Here is a 20,749-nt window from a genome sequence, read left to right on the forward strand (position 1 = left end):
ATTATTAATCAATTCCCTAAGAGCACTTGTTAGCATAACCCTATATTATATTTCGTTAAAATTTAATACAGAGGTACACAGGACCCAACCAGAAAGTTTTTATTTCTTTGGATAATTCCCAGCCAGAAAGTTAACACAAAAAGAAACTCGGTTATTATCTTGACGTTACTTCGTTCTTCTCCTTGCATTTCTTTATTCAAAGAATCATACAAAGCCAAACAATCGAATAAACACGAGAGCAAAACCAGTCAACAAATTAAGCCCACGTTTAATGGAAATGTTGTTAGTGCTGATGTTACTATTTTAGCACAATTATCGCTACTCTCCTAAAATTCAGCGACAAGCCGACAACAAACTTAGCAGATTGGTGTCCGACGGGACTCAAGTAGATAAACGTATGACTTTCCTTACTTGCTTTTATTGTTATGGGTCTGCTAACTAACTGGCTCTCAAGAAATAGTTAACAATATATTTCTATGAAAAATAAAAAAAATTGTCAAAATATTAATTTTTTTTCATAATTTTTTTTAAATAGATTATTAACTATTGTCTTACGAATATCCGTTAGCATTTCTCATTTGTATATAGGCTTCTTGTTAGTTCTTTTATGATTCATATTTACCTTCTCAAAAAAGATCCTATTTAAATTTAAATTTTGGATTTATTTTCTTTATTATTTGCTTATCAATATAACTTGTTATGTCTGCTAATTCCTAGTTTGATTATAATTCTTAATTTAATAGAAATTTATGTACTCAACTCATTTATGTCTAGTTATCAAAAAAAAAAAAACTCATTTATGTCCAATCCAAACTCACCCATTTAACAACCCTAATGATAGGCGAGGTTTAATTATAAAATTGTAAGTGAACTATGGAAGTTTAAGATTGTTTATTTAATTTTATTTCGAACATGAGTCAAGTTTGAACTCATTATCAAACTAAATTAAAATTTTAAAATTGTTTCATTTTCTTATTAAACAAGCTCGAGTTTCTTTAGAAACTACTTAATTGACTTTTTCTTTTTCAATATATAATAAACACTATAGCTAAATGTTTTAACCCTTCATAAATATGTGCTAAAAATTGATAACTAAATTATATTTAAAATTATATCATTTTATTTAATTAGATAGAATAGTTCACATTTATGAACTTATAAAAATTAGATTTACCAATTTTGTATTTTTAAATTATATATATAATTTTACTACAAAACAGACTATAAATATTGTAAGTGCACAATTGCACCTGGACCCAAAGACAACTGTGGGCTCAGGCCCAATGAGCCTTAAACAATAAAATTTGTAGAGTATGGATTTGAAATCTAGTTTAGGAATGCTAGAAACTTAGCAAGCGGGCTAAGGTGTTAAAATACTTGCAAATAGTAAATAATTATGGCAAAGGAACTTCTTCAGACGTAAGCTGAGGACAATTTCTGTATTATTTCTCTTTCTTCTTTGAAAGTTACAATTCTTAGTCCCTATTTTTGATCACCGATCCCCATTTCTTTGCCCTCTCCTCTTCTTAAATACTTCTTTTCTTGGTGCTTTATCCACGTGTTGCACAAATCTTATCCTCTCCCTTTGACACCACCTTCTTCAAGTGTTTAAATAGTAACCAAAAGGTTCAGTTCTACTGTTCAGGGGTTACTTCCCCATTAATGCGGCCAGGGAGGTAGGTGCAGGATCTTTAATGTGGAGGTGACAACATTTTTCTAAGATATTTCTCTAACACCGGTGTATCTAGAGGGTACAGGGATCCCCCTCTTAACCAACAGTCTTTCCGAAACTCTGTCTTGATCTTTCTAGCGAATCTCCAAGTCATCCCGAGTTTGTTCGAAGAGAGATTCTTCTTCGGATGCATCCTCGGACCCTCGGCTTGTGGGCCGACTTTCAATCCTAAAAGCCTTTAGTCAAGAATGAACTGGCCCTTCTTATCAGAGCCCAAAGGCCCAAATACATGTTCGGGTCCTTTTACTCCCCACAAATATTATTAATAAATTACAAATAATAACTTGACGTGTTATTAACTTATTTAGAAATTTAAAAGTAAAAAATCAAATCTCAAAGTTTAAAAAGTATATTTAAACATTATTACATATAAATATATAATATTATACTATATATATATATATATATATATATATATATATATATATATATATATATATATATATATATATATATATATATATATATATATACACACTTTAATTGAACTTGATTATCGCAATTGCTAGCTTGTTATGAGCACATTACTATACCGGAGTTCAGCTAGTTTAATAATCGAGTTTAAACTTAAATTTGAGTATGATCGGATTGTCACAATTCTTTCCTGTTTATTCAGCATAAGTCGGGGGCGCCATACCGGGTCCCACATAATAATAGCACACTTTTGGCTTAAAAATCATCTAGTGAAGGATCGGAATATGCTGCTCAAGCTCAATAAACCTTCGCACCAAAGAAAAATTATGACCAGAAATATTATTTCCTTCAAAATTTATACAATTTAAGCACATGAACTCGAGTTGATCTCGTTATTAACCAGCCTTCACATATACTAGCCAGATGAGATCTCACACAATACGTAACCCTCATTTGTATTTCCAAAAGATTATGGGTGAAAAGAAATCGGGGAGTACATAAGGCTTAAGCTATCACATGACTTGAGCATAATCAGTTTCTCCTTTTTTTTTTTCCATCAAACACACACACACACACTCTATCTCTCTCTCTCTCGTTTAATATAAATCAACGTCAGTCATATATATACAAAGTTAACACAAAGAAGAAACTCTGTTTTTTTTTAAGAGAAAGTTTCAACATGACATCAGCATAATAGCTCTTTATCATTAAATTAAAATATTAATCAATCAATTTTTAATGTAAACAGAAATTGAACTCAAACCTCTTATTCATCCATGAACTAGCTGAATTATCCTCAGTTATTATCTTTGACGTTATTTTGTTATTCTCCTTTAATTTCTACTTCTTTTTTCAAAGAATCATACATAACCAAGAAAACGAATATAAACCAGGATGGAAGAAGGGGATTTTAGCTAATTGCTACCAAGAGAGAGCTTGACAAGCATTAAATACTTATTACAAAACAACAAATCGGAAATCAAAATAAATATCTAAGTTCAATCCTAGACTCATATACTTAAGAGGACAGATAACACAAAAGGCAAGAGGGTCAAATTGCATATATATAGATATCTAGGTTCATCTATAAGACTTGAGAATTGCTCCACAAAAAGTACATATAATAGCCTTCCAAGATTTCCAATAAAATGGAACATAACAAAACCGTGTCGATGTTATCATGTCAGCCACGCTTGCTCCACCGCCGCACCGCGAGCATGACCCCGCCACCGGCTTGGTGCTCCTTGTCTTCCTCTTTTGATCCACCAAAAAACAAAAGCAAACCATTGAGAGAAACTGATCAAAAAATCAAACACAAATTCCACAAATAGGAGCTAGCTCAGCTGGCTCAAGTTCTCCAAAAACTTTGGGGTTTTATGGCACTTGTAGATAGGCTGGCAAATTGTGGCGTGGTTGGTACGTATATGGGTCCAAATAAATACAATAAAACATGTTAAAGTTCGAGCTTGTTGGTGTTGGTGTTGGTGTTTGATTATTATGGTATTCGACTGTTGGATGGGTGACAAGTGTCTAGATGAGTAGATTGATATTTTTTGGGATGAACGAGTGAATTGATATTTTGCTCATGTAATTGTAGCGGGAAACCTGCTGGGAGGTCATGATCATGGCGTGGTCAACTGCCACGTGTGGGGTATTTAAATGAGGTAGATATGGTTGGCTGAGTATGAGTAAAAAGCTCAGCTGAAATTTGTACCTTTATCTTTTATTGAAGCCTCCCAATCAATTGTCCAATTGATTTGCGTTAAGTAATTTTCACCGCGAAGGTACTGCAAAAAGGTCTGATGTACTTTTGTTTGGATCAGATGTCCACTTCACATGAAACTATATATATTTCCCCTTAATTTATATATATATATATATATATATATATATATATATATATAACAATATATAGCTCATCCAAAAACAAAAAAAAAAACAATATATAGAGTGTCATGTCTAAGGGGGTTTTTTTTTTTTGTTTGTTGCTGAATCATGTCTAAGGCATTCAGGCTGTCCAATCTAATTTAGGATTAAATCAAATCATCTGATTTGGAGTCATCAAACCAAAGCCCACTCGATTTGACTATTTTGTTGATCCAATGTGGTTGCATATTAAGGAAATCAATACTATTGGTTCAAGTGGTGGTTCTTCACTTTCAAAAAGTCAACACTTACCAACCGAGCACTCATTGTTGTAGAATGTCGCTATTAGTCTTATTGCTGATCTTTTTTTTTTTTTCTTTTTCTTTTTTTTTGACGATTATGGCTGATCTTCATTATTAGAGGGTCCATTTGGTTGGAAATGCAAAAAAGTGAGAAGATAAAAAATGGTGAAAGAATGAAAAAGTAAGAGGATAGAAAAGATTTTAATTGTTCTCATTTTTGTTTAGTTGGAAATGAAAAAGTGGAGAGATGAAAAAAGTGAATTTGTATAAATTTACTTATACACCCTTGTTAAAAAATGATGAGCAATTAAAACCAAAAAGTGACAAAAAAAATTACCCAATTTATTAAAAAATAAAAATCATGTCCAAAAAAAAAAACAACTATCATATCACAATCCAAGAAATATATATATAAAAAAAAAAAAAAAGGGAACATCGAGGGAAGAAAAGAAAAAAGACAAAAAAAAAAAAAAAAAAAAAAAAAGAGGCAACATACAGCCTAGGAAAAAAAGAAGAAGAGGAAACGGAAAGAAAAGGGAAAAAAGAAAGAGGCAACATGCCCAACGCGCATACACACACACAAAAAGAACTGGACATGGGCATTTTTGTTCATTAAGCAGCCTCATTTTCGCCCTTCAGTTTTCTCTCTATGTTGGGGAGAAAACTTTTTGATGGACCCAGGGAGAAAACACCCGAACCCCACCATTTATTTTCCTTCCTCCCTGCCTAACCAAACAGAATCCAAAAAGTTTTACTTCTCATTTTCTCTCCAAAGTTTTCCATCCACCCTATTTCATCTCTAAACAAACACACCCTTAAAATTTATCAAATCTGGTGAAGATTTCGCTTGAGTTGACAAGATTTTCACCATAACTAATAAGATCATCATTGATCAAATGACATTTCTACCAAATCGAATAAAAATATCAAGATTTCAGTTACACATCACCGTTAACGAGAAGGAGGATGTGGCTTCAATTGATTTAATTGTTGAAAATTCGAGGGTTCAATGGATCTAAAATAGCACTCAATAGACAGCCCTAATCATGTATCTAGATATATATATTTAGATTTATAATATTTAATATAATCCATGAAATTGATCAATTTCAAATGAGGGTGATCCTTTTACTTTTATTTTTTCTTTTAATTATTATAACTTGTCTCTAATTTTTTTTTTCAACTTTAAAATTTTCCTACATAGGTGATTGGAGTTTTTTCTTAGTATTAACCAATGTCACACACAACAAGTAGAACGTTATGAATTATTTTTTTAGAAATTATCAACTCATGTTTAATACTTATTCTTTATTATAGTATTTGAGGAATCAACTTCAATTATATTACATCTCATTAGAAGGAGAAGAAATCTAAAATTTTAAAATTTATATAATTAAGAATATGAACCGATTGATTGAGCAAATTGACAATAGAAAGAGAGGAAATAAACATTGTTAAAATTAATATATTAAAAATATGAACTTATTTGTTTGAGTGAATTGAAAAATATTTAATTATTTCAACTAATTTAAGCATACCTTATATATATATATATATATTCTTGATTATATGTTATTAAATTTACTTTTGACTTTCGCAGAGACTTTGTTTGAATTGTTTCCAAAGAAACTAAATTTGAGTAAGAATGTCCTATTGCAAATCAAATGTTTCATAAATAAATAGAAAAATAACCATAAAAATTTATCTTACATAAATAATTAATTCCCACCTATAAATAATAATTCATAAAAATAAATGAATTTTCCATATTAATACTCTGTTTAATTAAATACATAAAATTGGACTACTAAAATATTGGTATAATTAAAAATCTGATCAACATATTACTTTATTAGTGAACTCACAAATATTTAATTATTCTGACAAATTTAAGCACACAGTCTTTGAAAAAAAAAATATTGATTACATGTATTGTTATATTTGCTTTTGTCTTTTGATGGTTTTTGTTTCAATTGTTGTGAAAGCAATTAAACATGAAAAATAATGTCATATTCCAAAACTTTTTTTTAAAATCATAAGTGTTTGAAACAAATAGTACTTAGTTTGCCTAAATTTTATATATAATAAAATCATATAAATTTCTTTTATATAAATAATTAGAGCAGGATTTACAAATAATTGATACATAAAAATAAATAAATTTAACTCATTACACATGACAATTAATATCTTGACATAAAATAAATAAAACTTAGAAACAATTCCTTACATGCAATACATTAAATTCTTCAATGTTGAATTTATGCTTAAAAAAAAAAACTACAGAGGTGTATATAAATAAGGTTGACCTGCCCCCTCCTTCCATTCCACCCCAAGAAAAGCAGTAAATCATTTTAATAAATTTCTTTTTGAACATCTTTTTCTTTTCTTTTTTGGTTAGGTAAAGATTTAAAGGGTATTCAATCCTGGCTTTTCTCACTGGTCAGCGGCAAATGTGTTAGTTGGTCAAAGGTTGCAAAAGGATATTATATACCCATCACTCTTATAACAAGTGTGACTCACAAGTATATGGGTCTCACGTATTGTGAGAAATTAGTATATACACTCAAAATATGATATATCTTCTTCGAAAGGTTATTGGCTTTCAAAATGACTCTTTTAATGGACTTGGCCTTGTCCCGTCAATACCAAGACACGTGATCACATGTTATACAAGTCTGGTACACCAAACCTAATCTCTACCCGTCTTATTTAATCAATCCCTTAAGGATTAAGGACTTATCGTTTCCGTGTTTTTTCTATGAATACTTTTTGTCCCCTTGCATTGAATATTCTGGTAAGCAAATTTATAATTAGAAGTGATGTTTATCGGTAGAAGAATGGCAGGTTTTAATCGTTTTCATTCCCTTTTTTTTTTGAAAATAATGAACACTGCGTGCAAAATATATTTTGAGTGGATGGGCTTAATTGTTCACATTTTCTGAATAACTGAGTTTATTACTCTCTTGTGTTTGCACAATTTTTTAACTTCACCAATATCATGATAAAGTCAAGCTTTTCTTAAATGCATTACAAACAATATTTTGAAAAACAGTTTTTTTTTTTTTTTTTTTTCCTTTTTTTGGGTTGAAATGTTGAATGACACTGTCTTTGTTTCATTCCAACTTGTGAACATTGACACACAAACACTTTCCTTTTCAGCCAAATCCAAACGTGCATGTAATATTGGTATTTGACAATAGTTATATATAAAAATGATGTTACTCTAATTATAATTTTTTACTTAAAAATATTGTAAAAAATGTCCAATAAGGGGAAAGGATATAGAGAGTAACACACTCGAGGATTTTTTCACCATCCAACTGCATAATATGTACTAATCAAAGGAGAGAGAAACTGAGCATCATTTGACTGGGCAAACTCTGGTGAACACTTGTCCCTAGCTAAGCAGGAGTCGGCGGGTACAATTTCTGGAAGGATTCCCTGGTTGAGAGATTCTGCCATTGAAAGTGAATAGTGACAGGATATCCATGATACATCTGTGTGTCTGTGAATAGTACCGTCGGCATTTGTTACCCAATGGACATCTGGAGGGTGGACAATTCCTTCTGCGTGAACATTAGCTTTGGAATTTAGCTTTGCAACTATACATGCTGAAGTGATTTTTTGACCAAACCTGGGGTGATCCGCTTTGTGATACTTGGACCATTGACCATCATGAGCATCATTCTTCAAAAGTTCATGCCAAAATTTGTTAAAATATTTATTATCATGAAGAAAAATGTATGAGTAGAAACGTGGTTCAAAGTGAATGCACAAGTAGTACTCATTGAATAAGTATCCAGGCACAGGAAAAAGAATTAACAAATCCCGTTTTCTGATGTGATTATCACAGAGGATCCACAATAAGTGGGAACAATTTATTGTGTTAGTAGCATTGTTGTTTTGAAAAACGTTACTAATGCAGGGTTATCAGCCGGTACCTTAACAAGGATATTAACCATTGTGATTTTAAAACATGATCTGAATAATCTTCTGATGACTGAAGAAACATTGCCGTCATCGTGACCCTCGTGTGTACTAATACCACATCAATTATTATTCAATCATAGAGGAAAAAGTCCTAAGCGATTAAATGTGAGGGTGCAATTGCAAAGTTTTATTTGAACTCTTCTTCCACTGGCTGATTCACACGTTGGTTGCTTCCTTAATTATATAGATGGTCCGTACTCAAATGCCAGGTGAATAATTGACATACTACTAATTTAATGTATATATAATAATTTTTTTTTTTTATGGAAATAATTACAATATGCTGCTAACCCCGCAATTCGAATTCTTTCCCCTCTAAACTTTCAAGCACTTTGTACATGAGAATGTGCCAATTCAGTTATAAGGCCTTTGGCTATATCTATGCTATTATTTAAGAGGTTTCTCCTGTTTGAATTTCACATTTTTTAGTTAAAAAATATTCTTACACCCATATATTTAAGTAAAGACAAAACTAAAGGATAATTCGGTAAAAATACAACTTTAACTTCCACTAAAATATTGTCTAAAAAATAGGACCACTCTCTTATTAATTTTTAAATTTATTTGTCCTTTCTTTTCTTTTATTTTCTTTTCTTCGTCATTGACTATTGTTTGAGTTCTTACCTTCCATGGCTACCAATGATTTAGAATTTGAGGTGTACTTACCTATGGGTGAATGAGATTTTTATAGGGATTCAATGGTATTTGACTATTGCTTATTACCTGTGATTGACTTTAATATCACATAACTCAAAATCTTCTTCTTTTTTTCCTTATATTTTCCTTCTTCTTTTTTGTTCCTTTCCTTTTCACCAACGTGTATCTGTTTTTCTTTTTCTTTTCTTTTTTCCTTATCTTTTCCTTTTATTTGTGGATATTTTCAAACTTTTCAGTTTTAAGTTTTAACTCACACAAACTCTTTTTTTTTGAAGTTGTCTATACATATAATAAAGCCCAAAAGGAATCACTTTGGCATTTATACTATTATTTAAGGGGCTTTCCCTATTTGAATTCTACATTTTTTAGTTTGAAAATGTCCCTACACCCCTATGTTTAAGCAGAGACAAAATTAAAGGACAATTAAGTAAAAATGCAACTCTAACTCCCACTAAAATATTGCTTAAAAAATAGGACCACTCTCCTATTAATTTTTAAATTGATTTATTCACTTTTAAATTAGATTTTCAAAATAAAAATTATATATGTATATGTGGGGAGTAAAAGGACCTAAATGGGCATATGGGCCTTTGGACTGTAGCATGAAGGACCGACCTGCTCCAGAATTAAACTCTACGAATTGGCCAATACGCCGAGGGTCCAAGGGTGCAGCCGAGGACGAGCTTCTCCTCGGACAAGCCCAAGAGAATTCAAAGCTTCATTATGAAGGTCAAAGCTCAACTCTAGAAAGACTAATGGTTAAAGGGGGAAACCCTGAACCTTCTCGATACACCAGTGTTAAGGAAAATATCTAGAACAAAGGCTGCCACCTCCGCATTAAAGACTCTGCACCTACCTCCCTGGCCGCATTAATGGGGAAGTGACCCCTGAACAGTAGGGCAGAAACTTCTAGTCAGGGTCCCAAAAGGCATCTAAAAAAGGGGTATTTAAGAGGGAGGAAGGCAAAAGAAGGGGGGATCTCTCTCTCTCTTTCTCTCTCTCGCTTACTCTCTCTCTCTAAAGAAAAAGAAAAGAAATTAAAGATTGTAACCTGTAAGAAAGAAAGAGAAATAATAAAGAAGTAGTCCTCGGCTCGAGTCCGAGGAGATCCATTTGCAATTATCGTTCGTTATTTACCTGTATTTGTTTATAAAAGCCTATTATCAAGCTCCCAGCACTTCTAACCTAGGTTTCAAGCCCACACTCTACAAATTTTATTATTTAAAGCTCATTGGGCCTGAGCCCATAATCTTCTTTGGGTCCAGGTGCGATTATGCACTTACAATTGGCGCCGTCTGTGGGAAATCTAGTCTAGAAAAGGTTGGGATACCATGGTAGGCCTAGGTTCTCACCATGCAGAGTCACATGGATCACAACCGGAGGATCATTTCGAGCACCTTGAGCGTCAAAGGGATCGTGAGGGAAGTGTCCATACAGAATACCTCGGGGCTAGCCATACTCAGGGCGGGGGTAGCACCACCCACGAGGATGGTGCTAGGGCCATGCAGAAGGAGATTAATCGTTTAAAGAGAAAGTTACGCCGCGCCAGACGTAGGTCTTCACCATCCTCATCTAATCCTTCCTCAGAGGAGGAACGGGGAGGTAGCTGCAACTCAAGATCATGCTCACCCCCCAGTGCAATGTCCTCTGGTGAGGAGGATGACCAGCCAGCTCGCAGACGCAAGAAGGCTCCTTCCAGGGGCTTAGGGAACGATGCTATGAGTCGGGCGCTGCACCAACTCTCCAAATCTCCGTTTTCACGGAGGATTGAGAAGGGGAGGCTTCCCAGGAGGTTTACTCAGCCCACCTTTACCATCTACAATGGCCGGACTGATCCGGTGGAGCATGTGAGTCATTTTAACCAGAGGATGGCGGTGCACTCTCACAACGAGACCCTGATGTGTAAAGTTTTCCCCTCTAGCTTGGGACCTATTGCTATGTGGTGGTTCAACGGCCTTAAATCGGGGTTTATAGGTTCGTTTGGGGAGCTTACTAGAGCATTCGCTTCGCGGTTCATTACGTGTAGCAGAGTACCTCGGCCATTGGACTCGTTGTTATCCATGACCATGAGGGAAGGGGAGACGCTGAAAGCATACTCCGACCGTTACTGGGAGATGTTTAATGAAATAGATGGCGACTTTGATGAGGTGGCGCTTAATACCTTTAAGGTAGGCCTTCCTACTGATCACGACCTGAGAAAGTCTTTGACTAAAAAGCCCGTCCGTAGTGTACGTCGCCTCATGGACCGTATTGACGAGTACAAGAGAGTGGAGGAAGACCAACAGCAAGGAAAGGGTAAGGAGAAGGTTATCCCGCAGGAGAAAAGGGATTTCAGGTCGGACAGGTACCACAATAACAAGCCGAGGCGAGATTACGTTGGGAAATCCGGCTCGGCAGCACCTCAGGCAGTGAACACTGTGTTCCGAGAACCAGTACATCAGTTGCTGGAGAAAGTTCGTAAGGAGCCCTTCTTTAGATGGCCTGATAAGATGGCAGGAGACCCTGCGAAGAGGAATCAAAACCTCTTTTGCCAGTACCACCAGGATGTGAGCCACACTACTGAGAACTGTCGGACCCTTTGGAACCACTTGGAGTAGCTTGTCAGTGAAGGAAAACTGAAGCAGCACCTGTGCCAACCTAGCGGGCAGGGCAGTCAATCTGGTTCAAACAATCAGAGGAATAATTCATCTCGGCCGGCGTTAGGAACAATTAATGTTATTTTTGCTGCACCTGGCAGGACCGGCTCGGCTCCCACCAGGGTGATGACAGTTTCACATCCTCAGGCCGAGGAGTTGGGCTGCAGGCCGAAGAGGTTGAAGCTAAATTTGCCCGTCTTGGGATTCTCCGAGGAGGATAAGGTAGGGACTATCCAACCCCATGACGATGCTCTTGTAGTTACGCTTAGGATAGGGAACTATGATGTGAGGAGGGTGATGATAGATCAGGGCAGCGGTGCAGATATCATGTACCCTGATCTATTTAAGGGGTTAAGATTGAAGCTAGAAGATCTTACTCCTTATGACTCGCCACTTATAAGCTTCGAAGGGAGAATCGTTGTGCCGAAGGGACATATCCGTTTGCCCGTTCAATCCGGCTCAGAAACGATTGAGGTGGATTTCATTGTGGTTGACGCGTACTCTCCATATACAGCCATCCTCGCCAGGCCATGGTTGCACGCTCTTGGAGCTGTCTCCTCTACCTTGCATGTTAAGGTTAAGTTCCCCTCGGGGGAATATGTAGAAGAAATCCTTGGCAGCCAATCGGTGGCCAGGCAATACATGTCGGCTGCAGTACTGCACCAGGCAGAAGCCGAGTCGTCGGCTTCGATCACCAAAGACTTATAGCAGTTAACCGCTCCTGATTCATCTGGAATGATGACAGGAGAGGAGGCTCATTGTGAGGAATTAGAGAAGTTTTTAATAGCCGATGATCCAGAGAGGTTCTTCCAAGTCGGCATACGTTTGCCTCACCAGGAGAAAATGGAGTTATTGGAATTTCTAAAGGACAATATTGATGTTTTTGCGTGGGACCCGTATGAGGCTCCAGGTGTAGATCCGAGCTTCATTTGCCATCGTTTGAATGTCAACCCTGCCATTGTTCCGAGAAGGCAGCCACCTCGGCATTCTTCCAAAGAACATTCCGAGGCTGTAAAGGAAGAGGTGCTCAAACTTAAGAGGGCTGGGGCTATTAAAGAAGTTTTCTACCCTGAGTGGCTGGCGCACACGGTTGTAGTTAAAAAGAAGAATGGAACGTGGAGAGTATGTGTGGACTTCACGGATCTGAACAAGGCCTGCCCCAAGGATTCGTTCCCAATGCCGCGTATTGATCAACTAGTGGACGCCATTGTCGGACATCCTCGGATGAGTTTTTTGGATGCCTTCCAGGGTTACCATCAGATTCCCTTGGCGGTGGAGGATCAAGAGAAGACGGCTTTCATTACTCCAACGGGGAACTACCACTATAAGGTCATGCCATTTGGGTTGAAAAATGCTGGGGCTACTTACCAAAGAATGATGACCAGGATGTTCGAACAGTAATTGGGGAAGACTATTGAGGTGTATGTGGACGATATGGTGGTAAAGAGTAAAACGATACCTTCACACGTCAAAGATCTAGCCGACACCTTCCAGGTGCTAAGAAAGTACAAGCTGCGCCTTAACGCCTCAAAGTGCTCTTTTGGCGTGGGGTCCGGAAAGTTTTTGGGATACATGATTACTCACAGAGGCATAGAGGTGAACCCAGCACAGGTCAAGGCTATTCAGGATTTGCAGCCGCCTCAGAATCCAAAAGAGATCTAGAAATTGACCGGAATGATTGCTGCATTGAATAGATTTATCTCTCGGTCAGCTGACCGATGCCGTCCTTTCTTCCAATTGTTGAATAAGTGGAAAGGGTTTCAATGGACCGAGGACTGCGTATTAGCTTTCCAGCAGCTTAAGCAATATCTTTCTCGGCCACCCATCTTGTCTCGCCCCGAGGCGGACGAGGTCTTGTTTGCTTATCTGGCAGTGGCCGTCCACGCGGTTAGCCTGGTCCTTATAAGGAATGACAGCGGGGTGCAAAGACCGGTCTACTATGTTAGTAAGTCATTGAATGAGGCCAAGGTGCGCTATCTGCTGTTGGAGAAAGCGCTTCTGGCCATAGTTCACGCCACGCGCAAGCTTCCTCATTATTTCCAGTCTCACACTGTAGTGGTTCTGACCCAATTGCCTCTCAAGGCAATGTTACACAGCGCCGACTACTCTGGTAGGGTGGCAAAGTGGGGAACCATTTTAGGAGCTTTTGACATTAAATACAAGCCTCGCACCTCGGTGAAGGGCCAGGTCCTTGCTGACTTGGTGGCAGAGTTTACTGAACCATTGCTAGAAGAAACTCTAAAAGAAGCACACATTGATGAAAAATCAGTTGGTATGATCACAGCCGCAGTGCCTTCGACTTGGAAGCTGTATGTGGATGGGGCAGCTAATCAGAGAGGGTCTGGTGTCGGACTTGTTCTGATATCCCCTGAGGGAATTATCTTCGAAAAATCTCTAAGGCTGTCATTCTCGGCTACTAATAATGAAGCCGAGTATGAAGCCGTTCTGGTAGGCATGAACATGTTACATAAGATGGGTGGAAAGGAAGTCCATGCATTCTCGGACTCTCAGTTGGTGGTCGGCCAGTTCATGGGGACCATGGAGGCTAGGGACCCAAGAATGCAGGAATATTTGGCCCAGGTCAAGCGTCAACAAGCAGAATTTGACTCCTTTGTCTTAGCTCACATCTCTAGGAGTGGAAACACCCACGCCGATTCTTTGGCTACGTTAGCAACGTCCTCGGCTCAGGATTTACCCAGAATTATCCTTGTGGAGGATTTGCTAGAGCCAACTCTTATCCCCGCCAAGGCGGCTCGCATCCATCTAATAAGGCTTGGACCTAGTTGGATGGACCCGGTCATATCTTTTCTTAAGAACGACATCCTTCCTGAGGACAAGTCTGAAGCAGAGAAGGTGCATCGAAAGGCGCCACGTTTTTGGTTATCCGAGGACCAGAAACTGTACAAACGATCCTTCTCAGGACCGTACTTGTTGTGTGTGCACCCTGAATCAACGGAAGCACTTCTCGAGGAACTGCATGAAGGGATTTGTGGAAGCCACACTGGGGGAAGGTCCTTAGCCCATAGGGCTCTGACTCAGGGTTATTGGTGGCCCAACATGCAGAGGGAGGCTCAGGACTATGCCAGAAAATGTGATCAATGCCAGAGGTTCGCCCCTAATATTCATCAACCTGGAGGGGTTCTCAACCCTCTCTCCAGTCCTTGGCCTTTTGTGCAGTGGGGATTGGACATAGTGGGGCCATTTTCGAGAGCAGCAGGAAATAAAAGATGGCTTCTTGTGGGAACAGACTATTTCACCAAATGGGTTGAGGCCGAGCCCTTAGCAAATATCAAAGATGTTGATTCCAAGAAGTTTGTCTGGAAAAATATTGTCACTAGATTCGGTATACCACACACACTTATCTCCGACAATGGCGTTCAATTTGACAGCAAGGCCTTTAGGCAATATTGTGGTGACATGGATATCATAAACAAATACTCCACCCCAGCTTATCCTCAGGGAAATGGGCAAGCCGAGGCCGTTAACAAGGTCATAGTTAGTGGGCTTAAGAAAAGGTTGGACGATGCGAAAGGCAGATGGGTAGAAGAGCTCCCTCATGTTCTATGGACGTATTGAACCACACCGCGCAGGTCCACGGGAGAAATGTCATTCTCTATGACTTATGGAGCCGAGGCGGTGATACCTCTGGAATCTGGTTTTCCCACCCTAAAGACGAGCTCTTTTAGCTCGGAGAATAACAATGAACTCCTGCAGAAAGGTCTCGATTTACTCGATGAACGACGCGAGGCAGTTATGGTCCAAATGGCTTATTATCAACAAAAGCTAAAACGGGGATATGATGCCCACGTGAAGCTAAGGCCACTTGCACCTGGTAATCTTGTACTAAGAAAAGTTGTAGGCGCTTCTAAGAACCCCGCTTGGGGTAAGCTAGGACCCAACTGGGAAGGCCCCTATCGCATTGTTTCAGTAGCAGGCATAGGGTCATATCGGCTAGCTGACCTAGATGAAAGAATTGTACCACCCCCATGGAATGTAAATAATCTTAGAAGGTATTATTATTAATAAAATGTGCTTTTGTTATTTAACATTTCGAAGTTATAAGTACAATTAACATTTGAAGTTACTATTCTTAAGAATCAAACAGAAACTTGGTTAAGTGTAGTCCTCGGACCACAAACCTTGTGGAAATTGATATCTTATCATTTGTTAAACAGAACCTTAGTTACGCCAGGTCCTCGGACCTCCTACTTTGAAAAAATTAACATTTGAAGTTACTGTTCTTAAGAATCAAACAGAAACTTGGTTAAGTGTAGTCCTCGGACCACAAACCTTGTGGAAATTGATATCTTATCATTTGTTAAACAGAACCTTAGTTACGCCGGGTCCTCGGACCTCCTACTTTGGGAAAATTAACATTTGAAATTACTGTTCTTAAGAATCAAACAGAAACTTGGTTAAGTGTAGTCCTCGGACCACAAACCTTGTGAAAATTGATATCTTATCATTTGTTAAACAGAACCTTAGTTACGCCGGGTCCTCAGACCTCCTACTTTGGGAAAATTAACATTTAAAGTTACTGTTCTTAAGAATCAAACAGAAACTTGGTTAAGTGTAGTCCTCGGACCACAAACCTTGTGGAAATTGATATCTTATCATTTGTTAAACAGAACCTTAATTACGCCGGGTCCTCGGACCTCTTACTTTGGGAAAATTAACATTTGAAGTTACTGTTCTTAAGAATCAAACAGAAACTTGGTAAAGTGTAGTCCTTGGACCACAAACCTTGTGGAAATTGATATCTTATCATTTGTTAAACAGAACCTTAGTTACGCCGGGTCCTCGGACCTCCTACTTTGGGAAAATTAACATTTGAAGTTACTGTTCTTAAGAATCAAACAAAAACTTGGTTAAGTGTAGTCCTCGGACCACAAACCTTGTGGAAATTGATATCTTATCATTTGTTAAACAGAACCTTAGTTACGCCGGGTCCTCGGACCTCCTACTTTGGGAAAATTAACATTTGAAGTTACTGTTCTTAAGAATCAAACAGAAACAAGGATAAGATTAGTCCTCGGACCACAAACCTTGTGGAAATTGATATCTTATCATTTGTTAAACAGAACCTTAGTTACGCCGGGTCCTCGGACCTCCTACTTTGGGAAAATTAACATTTGAAGTTACTGTTCTTAAGAATCAAACAGAAACTTGGTTAAGTGTAGTCCTCGGACCACAAACCTTGTGGAAATTGATATCTTATCATTTGTTAAACAGAACCTTAGTTACGCCGGGTCCTCGGACCTCCTACTTTGGGAAAATTAACATTTGAAGTTACTGTTCTTAAGAATCAAACAGAAACTTGGTTAAGTGTAGTCCTCGGACCACAAACCTTGTGAAAATTGATATCTTATCATTTGTTAAACAGAACCTTAGTTACACCGGGTCCTCGGACCTCCTACTTTAGGAAAATTAACATTTGAAGTTACTGTTCTTAAGAATCAAACAGAAACTTGGTTAAGTGTAGTCCTCGGACCACAAACCTTGTGGAAATTGATATCTTATCATTTGTTAAACAGAACCTTAGTTACGCCGGGTCCTCGGACCTCCTACTTTGGGAAAATTAACATTTGAAGTTACTGTTCTTAAGAATCAAACAGAAACTTGGTTAAGTGTAGTCCTCGGACCACAAACCTTGTCACTGTTCTTAATATTTTGTCACTGTTCTTATTCTTATCACCTGTTTTATGGAAATCATTATCTCACCATTTATTAATTTGGATCTCAAGTTCTTCATTTTTAAGTGTTAAGCAGAATTTTTGTAAGGAATGGTCTTCGGACCTTACATCCTACTGAAAGCAATATGTCAAATTACAAAGGTTTAACTGTCATATGAATTGTCTAACTTTAACATTATTTGATGTCTAAATTAAGTTATGCGGCAGTTTTGAAGTCATAGTTATTTGCATGGTGGAGTTATACTTATTTATCCTGTTTTCCCTTTAACTATTTGTTATTGAAAGCTCTTATGGCAAGCACAAAAAGTATAAAGTAAAACAAAGACAACAAGAACGAAAGTTGAATAAAAATCTTCTTCATTAATTATATACAAAGGAGGGGAGTACAGAAAATTCCTATACTGGGCCCTAAACTAAGGAAAGGGGGTCTTGGAGGGAGCTGCTGCCAGCCTCAGTACTCTTCAACTCTAGTTCAAAGATGGACAAAACTTGCTTCCCTTTGTCTGTTGAAGGAACGAGGGGCTCCATGTCTTGGACTTGCTCCTTCTCGGCTCCATCACACTTGTCCTTCTCTTTATAGGAACCTTCAGGTTCTGTAGGATCAGGAACAAGCTCTTGCACCACAGGAGGAAGGGCAGGAGAGGCAGCAACAGGAGGGTCTTCAATTTCCTGTATGTCTAGGAGAAGCCAAATGTTCTCGGGCTTCCTCAGCTCGGAAGCTTGAGGAACCCCTGCTGCATTCATGGCCTCTCCCCAGACTTGCTGACAGTACTCTCGGCACAAGGCCGCAAAGACCTCTGTCAGCTATTCTTGTGTTCTGGTTACCCCCTCCTGGTAACTGGCCTTCTTCGCGGCCTCTAGTACGTGCTTATGGGCGCGAGCCTCCTCCCTAGCCCGCGTAAGCTCCTTTTCCAAGTCAGAGCGTGCCTGTTGGACTTGGGTGAGCTCGTCATCCTTTTGACGAAGGAGCTTACGTTGTCCCTCCACTTGGGTCTCCATCGTCTTTAGGCTGGACTTGTCACCATCTCTTTCTCTTTTTAGATCGGCCAACCTTGATGTGAGCTTCCCATTCTCAGCTAGGGCCTGGCTTAAGGATTTTTCTGCCTCTTGCCTTAGTTCTTGCTCCATCCCAGCGCGTTTCCGAGAATCCTCCACGAACTTCTCAGCCGCGAAAACTTCTTGGATGGACTGTAAAAACGTTAGGAGGATAAATATGCTAAAGTATTTACAAACAAATATAAGGTACGAGGGCAGGGTGGAACTTACCAGAGCTAAACCCCTTTTTAACTAGAGAAACAGCTGTGGCTGGCCCATCTTCTCCAAGGTTTCCATGTCCTTGGGCAGCAGAAGAGGACGCTCCAGCACCTCGGCTAAGTGGTGGGCGTGGCCTTGTTGAACTGCCCTAATACTGGAATGGCAGGGAATGGGAGCGCCGTCTAGTCTCAAGTCAGGAGACCAGGTAGCTGGTGCTCGGCGCACCTCGGCCACGTCTCTGATCTCCCCGCTTTCAACTGAACGAGCGCGCCCTTTGCCCTTGTCCAACTTCTGCTGCTGGGCCGGCGCGGGCTGTTTCATCTTCTTTTGTTTTTCTCCTCCAGCCCCCTCGACCTCCGCTTTCTTTTTCTTCTTGGGATCTTCGGCTGGAGGCTTAGGGTCGGCTGGAGGAGGAGGAGGTAGTGGTAAAACCGGGGGAACCTGGGACCCCCGTGTCCCCTTCTTCGCCACTCGTGTGCCTCTTGCGGTCATAAGGTCTTTTAGCTCGTCCATCTCTTCTTCAATGGAGCCGTCGTCTGGACGTGCTATCACTAGACCTTCTATCCCAGAGGCTTCGGCGGCTTCTTCTTCCTCGTCGGAAAGAACGACGAACGGGTTTCCGCGAGGTCGTGGGGAGTCCTCAAATTGGAATTGTTCTATCTCCTCGTCCAACGTGTTCGAAGAAGACACTCGCTCCTCTGGGACATCAATAGCCTGAGAGTGCACAGCGAGGGGAACTGCCGCTATGGGCTGTGTGTACAGTACTGTGTGTGGGGCGTCAGGGATGTCGTGGTCGGCCAAAAAGTGGGGTCTGGCTACGTTAATTTTCCTACGCCTTCGGTCACCCGCGATTATGGCGTTCTCGATCTCCTGGAAGTCCGAGGAGACTGGATCGTACCCCAAAATCAAATGGGCCGCTCTAAGTTGTAGATCTTTGCTTACGAACACCTCGGAGCGTAGCACTCTGTTCAAGTCTGCAACGTTGCAGTGGCTTAGGCGCGGGCGCACGTTTTGCTTATCTGCAGAGAGAAACATCAAAATAAGAGAATACGGTCAGATACGTAGAACATATAATAAATTAAAGTCAGACGCTCAAGTAAAAGTCAATACATATTCCTAGATGATTTAGGAAGTTAGGGGAAGTTAAATCCTAAGGTGTCGCACCTGGATCTCCCCACTCAACAGGGCAGTGGGGGCCGTCGTGCCAATTGCCAAAGACGATGAGGTAGTCATCCTTCATGCCTTTATTGGACTTGGGCAAACAGGAGATCAACCTAACTACACTGGAGCGGGATTTGATGTAGTAACCTACTCCAGTGAGTTTGTGGCATTCGTACATGAAGACGACATCATGCCAGGTGAGGTTCAGACCCATTTGCTCGTTTAGAGCATCGACGCTACCCAAAACTCTAAAAACGTTTGGGGCGCACTGATCGGGACACAACCGGTGGTTGCGGAGGTACTCCCTGGTTACAGGCTTCATTGGGAGGGTCATCCCACCTTCTACGAAGGCTACCATTGGGATGATAACCTCTCCAGCCTTCCTAGAATCAGCCACGGCTTCCACCGGGCAGTATTTTAAACCTACGTCGCTGGGAATACGATACTTGGCTCTAAAGCCTTCCATCCCAGCGGCGGTATCAACTAGACACTTGAACTTTCCCATCAGAAAGGAACGAAAGGCTAAATTCTAAGAGTGGGAATGATTATAAGGGGAGCCGAGGACAGGGTCCGAGGAGAAAGGGTTAAGAGAAAAAAAAGGGAACAGGAACTTACAAACTTGAAGTTGTGCTAGTTTCCACGGATTTGTGCAGACAAAAGGTGATCATTGATGTTTTGATGGGATTAGCCTCTGGAGAAATAAATGAAGGCGCAGGTTCCCGAAGCGTCATGACGTATGGGAAGCGGCCTCAAAATTGTATTTGTCCCGCCCAAATTTTCACGGAGTAACAAGGACCGTTGGATGCTCATCTCACCGTTGAACATGGGGGACAAGTTATAACTTACGGTAATAAATGCGCGCGTTTTTTAAAATAAAACCCCCAAGTGGCACCCTCTGGAACACGAAACGGTTTTCACACGTGTAGTTATTTACAGAAAGTGTGGGGAAAGTGTTCGTTGGATCAAAACCCTATTTTTCTCCTCGGATGGTGAAAAATAGAGTTTTGAGGGGCTATTGTGGGGAGTAAAAGGACCTAAATG

The 20,749-nt window shown here is 39.4% G+C and overlaps 1 protein-coding gene across 1 annotated transcript; it reads right to left on the reverse strand.

Moving 5' to 3' along the window:
- Nucleotides 1-3,038: 3,038 nt before the first annotated feature.
- On the reverse strand, nt 3,039-3,574 carry LOC142641318 (uncharacterized). Its single transcript, XM_075815726.1, has one exon. The coding sequence runs from the start codon at nt 3,431-3,433 to the stop codon at nt 3,227-3,229; it is 207 nt and encodes a 68-aa protein (XP_075671841.1). The 5' UTR covers nt 3,434-3,574; the 3' UTR covers nt 3,039-3,226.
- Between the last annotated feature and the right edge of the window lie 17,175 nt (nt 3,575-20,749).

This window comes from Castanea sativa, chromosome 6 (genome assembly GCF_040712315.1).
Source record: "Castanea sativa cultivar Marrone di Chiusa Pesio chromosome 6, ASM4071231v1".
Classification (NCBI taxonomy): Eukaryota; Viridiplantae; Streptophyta; class Magnoliopsida; order Fagales; family Fagaceae; genus Castanea; species Castanea sativa.